The sequence below is a fragment of the Spermophilus citellus genome (genome assembly GCF_964194105.1).
Source record: "Spermophilus citellus genome assembly, chromosome: 6".
NCBI classification, from domain to species: Eukaryota; Metazoa; Chordata; class Mammalia; order Rodentia; family Sciuridae; genus Spermophilus; species Spermophilus citellus.
The window spans coordinates 74,867,852-74,877,774 of record NC_138187.1 but is presented as its reverse complement, the minus strand read 5'-3'; the positions used below and the strand labels follow the sequence as shown (position 1 = coordinate 74,877,774).

Here is a 9,923-nt window from a genome sequence, read left to right as displayed (position 1 = left end):
TTTATTTTACCCTAATAAACTGTATTTTTACCAACTTTTAGAATTTGTATGTTTTATATCATTCTTTCCCCCACTATTTAGGTAATTGCTGTTAGTACTATAAATGGTGTGGTTGATACCTGCTGTGTACTTTAATGCCAAGTCTAGTTCAGACCTATTTATTATTGCTGTTAACAATTGTTGACCACAACACTCCTTTTTTATGGCAATTAGTGTTGTAGATTCATAGCAAGCACTCAGTGTTTAAAGTTGTATATTGTTTACTACTCTTGTCCCTATTGTTTGTTCTCCCTTTTCTGTGAGAGGCTGGGAATCCACTGGGACACTATGAGTTCACAGCGTAGAAATTCTGCTGTTGAGCTAAATTCAGCCAAAAGACAGGGTCCCTTGCTCCACACACATACTAATCACATTCAAATTTTAACAATATTTTTTCACATTTTTTTAATTTGTTTTAATTAGTTACACATGACAGTACAATGACCTTGACGTATCATATACTTGACAATATTTTAATATAACAAATAGGGGAAAGAAAAAGCCTAAATCAGTTATCGGGCCACAAGAAGAAATGGTTGGGGGTTGGGACTCAAGTTGCACTCGTTGTTATCCATTTATACTAGAAACTAAAAGAATTCATGACAATAAAGTGGGTTCCAGAGAAAATACTTGAAGAATTACTACACAGAGAAGAACTCAGTTTAAAAACTAACTCCAATGCTCACAAATGAAAGAATTTTATTTAAAAAGTAGCCAAGCAAATGAGTAACAGGACCAAATGAAACATTAGAAATAAATTCAGACAGCAGGAATTAACAAACATCTCTATAATAACAGTGAGTGGTATCAACTCTCCAATTAAAGACATAGAGAGGAAGAATGGATTAGAAAACAATACCCAACTATGTGCTGTTTCCAAGAGACCAGCCTTACTTGCAAAGTCAGCCACAGGCTGAAAGGGAAAGGATGGAAATTGATATGCCATGCAAATGGAGCCTAAAAACAAGCAGGAGCAGTTACTCTCATAGCTGACAAAGCAGACTTCAAGCCAAAATCAATCAGAAGAGACAAAGAATGTCACTTCATACTGGTAAAAGGAGCAATATAGCAAAAAGTTATGATTGGTAATAAGCATTTATGCTCCAAATGTCAATGCATCTAATTACATAAAACAGACACTACTCTATGCAAAGACTCAGAGACTAGTACATGATACTGGGTTATTTCAACATACTTCTCTCACCAATAGATAGGTCATTCAGTCAGTAAAAATTATTCAGACCTAAAAATTATTATAATTCAAATGGACTTAATAGATATCTACAGAGCTTTTCATCCAACAAGAGCTAAATTCACTTCCTTATCAACGGCTTGTGAAACCTGCTCCAAAACAGACCATATTTTTAGGCAACAAAGGAATTCAACAAATGCAAAAGTGTCTATATAATTCCTTGTATCTTGTCTGATCATAATGAGATGAAATAAAAAATCAGTACCAAATAAACTATTTAAATACATAAAGATTGAATGATACACTTGAGAATTATACATGAGAGATGGAAGTCGGGAAAGAAATTTAAAAACTCTTAGAATCAAATTAGAACAGTGATACAACACCAGAATCTCTGGGACACTATGAAGGCAGTCTTAAGAAGAAAGGATTTTTTGGTTGGGTTTTTGTTGTTGTTGTTTGTTTGTTTGTTTGTTTGTTTTGTACCAGGGACTGAATCCAGGGGTATTTCAACACTAAATCAGATCCCCACACCTTTTTTTGTTTTTCTTTTTTAGGTTTGAGACAGGGTCTTACTAAGATGCTGAGGCTGGCCTCCAACTTGCAATTCTCCTGTCTCAGCTTCTCAAGGCACTGGGATTACAGGCATGTACCTCTGTGCCCAGTCTAAGAAGGAAGCTTATAGTTACAAGTGCCTATATAAGAAAATTGGAAAGATCCCAGATAAACAGCTTAGAGATGCATCTCAAGACCCTTGAAAAACAAGAACAAAAACATTCTAACACCAATAGAAAGAAGGGAATAATTAAGATCAGTGTAGAAACCAATGAAATAGAGGTTAAAAAATTAATACAATGGATTAATAAAACAAAGACTTGTTTCCTTGAAAAGAAATAATATTGATAAACTCCTAGCCAAACCCAAAGAACAAGAGAAAAGACTCAAATAAATAGAATAAGGGATGAAAAGAGATAAATCACCACAAATATCAAAGATATCTAGAGGATCACTAGGGATATTTGAAAATTTACACTGTAAAAAATTTGGAAACCTAGAAGAAATGGATACATTTTTCTAGATACATATGAACTGCCAACATTGAATCAGAAGAATATAGAAAACCTAGAAATCCTAAACAGACCAATAACAAGCAGTGAGATTGAAGCAGTAAGTTTTTCAAAAGCCTCCCCAAAAAAAAAAGAAAGAAAAAAGAAAAGCTCAAAACCAAATGAATTCTCAGCTGAATTGTGAGTCCTTTAAAGAAGAATTAATGCAAATTCTCCTCATAGTATTCCACAAAATAGAAGTGGAGAATTCACAATTTAATTCTATGAAGTCAGATCACACTAATACCAAAATCAGGTAAGTACACATCAAGGAAAGAAAACAACAGATCAATATCACTGTTGAAATTAGATGCAAAAAACCTTAATATAAATATTAGCAAATCATATTCAACAAGATTATACACCATGACAAAGTTGGTTTCATTCCATGGTTGCAAGGACGGTTACCATATGCAAATCAATAAATATAATTCACCACAGAAACAGAATTAAGGACAAAAATCACAGTCATCTCAATAGATGCAGGGCAAACTTTTGATAAAATTCAGCACTTACTCACGAAACAAAACACTGAAGAAACTTGGGATCGACAGAACTTACCTCAACGTTGTAAAAGTTATATACAACAAACCCAAAGCCAACATCACAGCAAATGGGGGAAAACTGAAAGCACATCTTTAAAAGAACAAGGCTAGGGTGTCCACTCTGACCATGCCTGCTCAATACAGTACTAGAAGTTTTAGCCAAAGAAGTTAGAAACAAGAGAAGAAGATGAAATGAATAAAAATTGAGGCAAGATAGATTCAGGACTCATCTCAGGCCCCACCCTCTCCTCAATTAGCAAAGCTGATGTGAGCCTTTTCATCCTGCACCATTGCTTTTACTGGAGGAGCTAACTTCCACAAAATGTCAACGAAAAAAAATTTTTTTTTTATTGCCCAATCATCTAAAGGAGCATGTGCAGAGATACCCAAGTTTGACCTATGATAACCTAGAAGGGAAAATCCCCTACTGTACTACCCCATATATATTACTTGCAGCTCATACACCTAATGTAAAGCCTGGAAGAAGCTTTTGGTGGTTGTGCAATAAGAATTATGCGTAAGGCACAAGAATCTGTCAATTACTTGTTTTTTAGTTTAAATCACTCCTGGAAAAAATCTTGCCAAAGGCAAACAAAGAACACAGAAGTGCATATAAGCCCAAAGCTCTCTGATGGGTGGGCAGATGTGTTTGTGATGCTACCATTGCAAGGCTGCAGCATATCTTCCTCCAATAAATTCTCTTTACTGCTTTTGGTTGTCTTGAACTCTCATGACCCACACATCAACCATCTTCTAAAGGTCCCATGACAAAAATGGAGGAAAAAGTCAAATTATCACTGTTTGCTGACTATATGATCCTATGCTTAGAAGATCCAAAAAAGCTCCATGAGAAGAAACCTAGAACTAATAAATTCAACAAAGTAGCAATTCACAAAATCAACAAACAAGAATCAATAGCTTATCTATATACCAACAATGAATCTGCTGAGAAAGAAATCAGGAAAATAATACCATTCACAATACCCACCCACCCCCAAAAAAATGAAATATTCAGGAATAAATCCAACCAAGGAGGTGAAAGACCTTTACAACAAAAACTATAGAACACTGAAGAAAGAAACTGAAGAAGACATAAGAAGATGGAAAGATCTCCCATGCTCATGGATAGGCAGAATTAATAACATTTTAGTAAAAATGGACATATTATCAAAAGCAATATATAGATTCAATGCAATTCCTGTCAAATTATCCTCATGACATTTTTCATAGAACTAGAAACAACAAAAATCCTTTGAAAGAATAAAAGTTCCAGTATAGCCAAAACAATTCTAAGCCAATATTTAAAAAAAATATATGTGGCAGGCATCACAATAGCTAACTTCAAATTATACTACCAAGCTGTAGTAACAGAAACTGCATGATGCTAGCATAAAAACAGACAGACCAAGGTAACAGAATAAAAGACACAGAAATAAGCCTGCACCAAAACAATCATCTGATCCTTGACAAATGTGCCAAAACATACACTGGAGAAAAGATGGACTTTTAAAAATATGGGTACTGAGAAAAATGGTTATTGGTACCCAGAAAAAATAAACTAAAATTTTATCTCTTACCTTACACAAAAGCCAACCAAACTGGATCAAAGGCCTAGAAATTAGACTAAAAACTATGCAACTCCTAGAAAAAAAAACATAGGGTCAACTCTCCAACATATAAGTGCAGATAATGACTTTCTCAAGAGAACTCCTAAAGCTCAGGAAATAATACCAATAACTAATAAATAAGATGGCTATCAACATTGAAAAAATTAGGAAAATATGTGATATGAAATTCATCAGATAATATATTTGCTAGAGATTACTTTCCTATCTTCTAATAAAGTAATGGTAAAAGAATAAAAACAAAATGGATGGCATCAAATTCAAAAGCTTTTACATGGCAAAAAGAAAAAAAACACAAGAATGTGCAGAGAGAACCTACAGAATGGGGTGAGGGAGCTATTCTTCTGACAGAGAATTAATATTCAGAATATATAAAAAAACTCAAAAAAAATTAACATCAAAAAACCCCAAACCATCTAATTAATGAATTGACAAATTAAACAGATACTTCTCAAAAGAGGAAATGCAAATTATCAACAAACACATAAAGAATATTCAACACTTTTAGCAATTAAGTAAATGCATATGAAAACTACACTAATATTTCATCCCAACCGGTTAGAATGGCAGTCACCAAGAATACAAACAATAATAAATGCTGGAGAGGAGGTTGAGGAAAAGGAACACTTTTATGCTGTTTGTGGGATTGTAAATTAGTACAACCACCATGGAAATCAGTAAGGAGTTTCCTCAAGATAAGAAATGGAACTACGGACGGCTGAGGTTATGGCTCAGCAGCAGAGCGCTCACCTAGCACGTGCGAGGCCCTGGGTTTGATCCTCAGCACCACATGTAAATAAGTAAATAAAATAAAGGTATTTTGTCCAACTACAACTAAAAAATAAATATTAAAAAAAGGAAGACATGGAACTACCATATGATCTAGATATACCACTTCAGTATTTATCCTGAAGAACTAATGTCATCATATTCTAGTGTCACATGCATACCTACCTTTATAGCATCACAATTCACAATAGCCAAATTATAGAACCAGCCTAGGAGCCTGTCAATAGATAAAGAAAATTTGATATATATTCAATAGAGTTTTATTCAGCCATAAAGAGGACCAAAATTATGTTATTTGCAGGAAAGTAAGCCAAACTCAGAAAGTAAGCCAAACTCAGAAAGTCAAGGGTCATATGTTTTCTCTCATATGTGGAAGCTAGAGGAAAAAAAAAAGAAAGAAAGGTTATGATGGGAGGGGGAGATCCTCATATCTCATGAAAATTGAAGGGAGACCAAAAGAATATAGAAAATGAACCAGGGGAAGGAGTGAGGGGAGGAAATACTGGTGAATAATATTGGCCAAATCATATTGCTATATTAGGTTCATGAAAAAATCTGGAACAACAACTCCCACCATTATGTATAATTATATGGAAAAAAATAATTAGAAAGAATAAAGGAAAAATTGCATGAGATAGAGAAAATTACATTGAATGACAGAGATCCATGCTAACAAATCCCAGCACCACCACTTAGTAGCTCTATCACTTGACAAAGTTAATCTCTGCTTTAAGTTTCTGTTTCTTCATCTATAACATGAGAACCTTAGCACTTCCATGTCACTGGCTTGTCATCAAATTTAGATTTAATAACACAGAATGTGTAAAGCTACTAGAATAGTGTTTAGTAGCTCGTCTTTTCTATTTTATACTGATAAAAGAGAGCAATGTTATAGTGCTCATGAGACTATGAAGAAATTGTTTCATAGTTCCCTGAAATCATAGATAAACTGTCATCTATTTAATTCATGTGTGGCTGCCTACACCCATACACAGAAACTAAAGACTGGAAGAGGATTTCCCAAGAGAAATTGCTAAAAGATTTAATTGTTGGGGCTGTTGGGGTTGGGGATGTGGCTCAAGCAGTAGCACGCTCGCCTGGCATGTGTGCGGCCCGGGTTCGAGCCTCAGCACCACATACAAACAAAGATGTTGTGTCCACCAAAAACTAAAAAATAAATATAAAATAAATATAAAATTCTCTCTCTCTCTCTCTCTCTCTCTCTCTCTCTCTCTCTCTCTCTCTCTCTTTAAAAAAAAAAAGATTTAATTGTTGTCACAAAGCAAGATATTCTAGCACAGGAGGAATACCTGAACCAGGATGTTAAAAATGAAATCTGTATAGACACCAGAATACAACATGCACTAGAGGGTAGAAACCAAGGACTACTCTCCTCCTCACTCTCAATTGCCTTAAGTGATTGGAACCTTGACCTTCAAAGAGATAGTTTAGGGTAGTGGTTAGAAGTATCAATTATACAGTCAGACAGATCTAGGGCCAAAGTCTTCCATTCACTGGTTGGCTGACTTTGAGAAAGTTGCTTAATCTCTCTAATCAACAGTTTTCTCTTGGGGATAATAATGGTAAAGTCATTAAGATAGCAGTTTCATGAGGTGACATACTCATATGAGGTGGTATCGAGTGAAATGAAGTCCATATATAATGCTCTCAGAACATAATAAATTATCCATAAAGAAGCAATTAGAGCTTAATAATAATAATGATAATGGTAATAATAGCAAATGACATAGGAAATGCCTAAATGACAGTCAGAACATAGAATCCTAGAGACTTTGGGCGAGGCAGGGTACCAGGAATTAAACTCAGGGGCACTCGACTACTGAGCCACATCCCCAGCTCAATTTTGTATTATATTTAGAGAGTTGTATTATATTTATATTCTCACTGAGTTGCTTAGCATCTTGCTTTTGCAGAGGCTGGCTTTGAACTCACTGTTCTCATGCCTCAGCCTCCTGAGCCACTAGGATTACAGGCGTGCACCACTGTACCCGGCTAAGTCCTAGAGATTTGAGCCAACGTGAAGAAAAAAACAAAAACAAACACAAGAGCTTTTCTTGGACTATGGTGGACCAGCTTCCTGTTAGTTTACTCTTGCTGTCATTTGGAACGTCCATCATTCCCTCACAATTTCTGGTCCAACCAAGAATCTTACAGTGTCAAAAAAAAAAAAAAAAAAACTCCTATAGGTTATGACAGGTGGAGGGCCCAAGCTAGCTCTTTGCTACCCACCGGAGACCCTCGAGCTCTGGCCAAGGTTGGAAAGGCCTACACCTCACTCATGTCAGCAATAGCCACAAATGAAAGCAATAGTTTATTTTGGGAAAATCCTTAAGAGTTCTATTCTTGCAGAACTGAAAGTCCTCTGACAGTGTTCAGGGGAGCCACACCCGCTCTCCATATTTAAAGAGCACTTCTTGAACTCCACCCACACTTCACCGCTCCCTTCCAACATTCCCCTAAAGATATTTCTAGCCAGATTGCTCTATCAATTATCTCTACATTTATGCCCTTGCTCGTGTTCAATTTCCAGCTCCTCACTCTACAAGTGTGTTTTCCATTTTTTGACTTTAAAAGATCAGTAAGAAAATTTAAATCAGAGAAAATTTCAAAAATTCCAGGTAGGTAAGAATCAAATCTGAAGATCTGAAAGAAAAAGTCTACCAGGATCAGGAATGATTCATTCTCAATACCTTTAAGTAGATCAGTTCAGCCTTTAGCAAAACCGTTAGTTAAACCAACATTAAATCTTAGTTTATTTAAAATATTTCTGTATTGTTATTGAAGTACTTTTTCTGTAAAAGAATAATAGAATTTATCAACATAGTAAAGTGGTCTTTTTTTTAATCTAAAAGAACTAGTTGCTTATAGTATGTCAGTTACTTAATGGTCCAGTTAAACATTAGATCTAAAAAATGGAATGTAAAACATCAAAAACAGACATTATTTTCAGTTTTACACCAAAGTAAAGTTCTACATCCTAATCTCATGATTATTATTTGTATAACTTAATGGTGAGAACTGCATGCAATTTTATGGGCACCTGTCATAACCTATAGGAGTTTTGTTTTTTGTTTTTTTTTTTTTTTTGACACTATCAGATTCTTGGTTGGACCAGAAATTGTGAGGGAATGATGGACGTTCCAAATGACAGCAAGAGTAAACTAACAGGAAGCTGGTCCACTATAGTCCATAAAGGTGCAATGTTTGCAACTTAGGATGTCATGGACTCAAGCTAACACCACACATATGACACATATAATTTTTGTCACTTAGAAAATTCATCATGAAAAAGTAGAAGATACAACAGTATCAAAACACTTACAGAAACAGTGATCGTACCTTTACCATAATCTCACTTTGTCCATACACACCAGTGCTAGGCTCTCATCCTTCTTCATAGTACATTGGAAAATACATGTTAAGTCTTGCAGGGATTCCCTGCCAAAGAATTGTTTTACTTACCATCCTGTGATTTTTTTGTAAAGATGACGTTTCTTGTGCAAGATAACTTTTATGGGGACCCAAATCAATAGAGTCACTGAAGCCACATAAGCAATAGAACAGGAAACGATCAGCCAATAATGTGTTGGCTCAGACGCATTCCTGGTCCTCTGATAGGCGGTGGCAAACTGCTCCATAACCACCAGTGTGGGGACTGAGAAAGCAGCAAACTCCAGCAGCTCAAAAACGATGAGTTTAATCAGTTTTCCTGAAGCCATCCCGAGGAGAAGCAAGCTGCCAGGGATCCACTGCTCCCCCTTTGACCGTGAGCAGCATATGGACACACAGATACTGAATGAGGATCAAGTTCCTTGTACTCGAATCACTAACCAGTGACTTTATTCTTTTATTGACCCTCATATGGTTCAATGATCTTCTGACTTAACAACCACAGTCTCTTAAAGACACAAGGCCATTATGGGAGTGATCACTAAACATATTTGCACATCTATTGTTAGAAATCGAATGAACTCTAAATCCTGTCTTGAAACCCTGGTAAAAGCAGAGTTTTGTTTCCATGTAGTGTTTATTGCTAATTTTAGCATAAAAACTCCTATAATATGCAAACCTTGTTAAGTAAAACCAGGAAGTAATGTCATTTTAGAATTAAAAAGAAAGATGTAACAGAGAAAGAGGAGATACTCAGACTCTGAATCTTCATCTTAGAGAACTGTCCCTCATTTTTCTTCGAAGTGTTTAAAAAGGGAGTTTGGATTCATTTTGTCAACTTCCTAAAAAGGATGTTTCCTGATACTTATTTTCATGCATTATTTCACTTTGATTATCGTAAGCCACAGATTAACATTATTTTCTTAAGAAACTAAAATAACAACATTAGAAAACTTTTATCAGGATTAGCACATTAAGAAGTATCGCAAATATTTAAAAAACAATAATTGTGTCCATAAATATCCTTTATTCAACAAATATGGTTGAACCAGGCAGGTGTGGTGGTACATACCTGTAACTCCAACAACTTGAGAGTTTAAAGCAGGAAGATCACAAGTTCAGGATCAGCCTCAGCAACTTAGTGAGACCCTGTCTCAAAATAAAAAATAAAGAGATCTGGGGATGTAGCTCAGTAGTAAAGAACCCCTGGGTTTAA

At 35.4% G+C, this 9,923-nt stretch overlaps 1 protein-coding gene across 1 annotated transcript in view; it reads right to left on the bottom strand.

Annotated features, from left to right (window-relative positions):
• TMEM236 (transmembrane protein 236) overlaps positions 1 to 9,036 on the bottom strand; it is a gene marked incomplete at its 5' end in the record, with an annotated part of 47,890 nt that extends 38,854 nt beyond the window's left edge. The window contains one exon of the mRNA XM_081300522.1: positions 8,780 to 9,036. Within this exon, the coding sequence (XP_081156648.1) occupies positions 8,780 to 9,036 (257 nt within the window). The remainder of the gene's footprint in view (positions 1 to 8,779) is intronic.
• Positions 9,037 to 9,923: the final 887 nt, after the last annotated feature.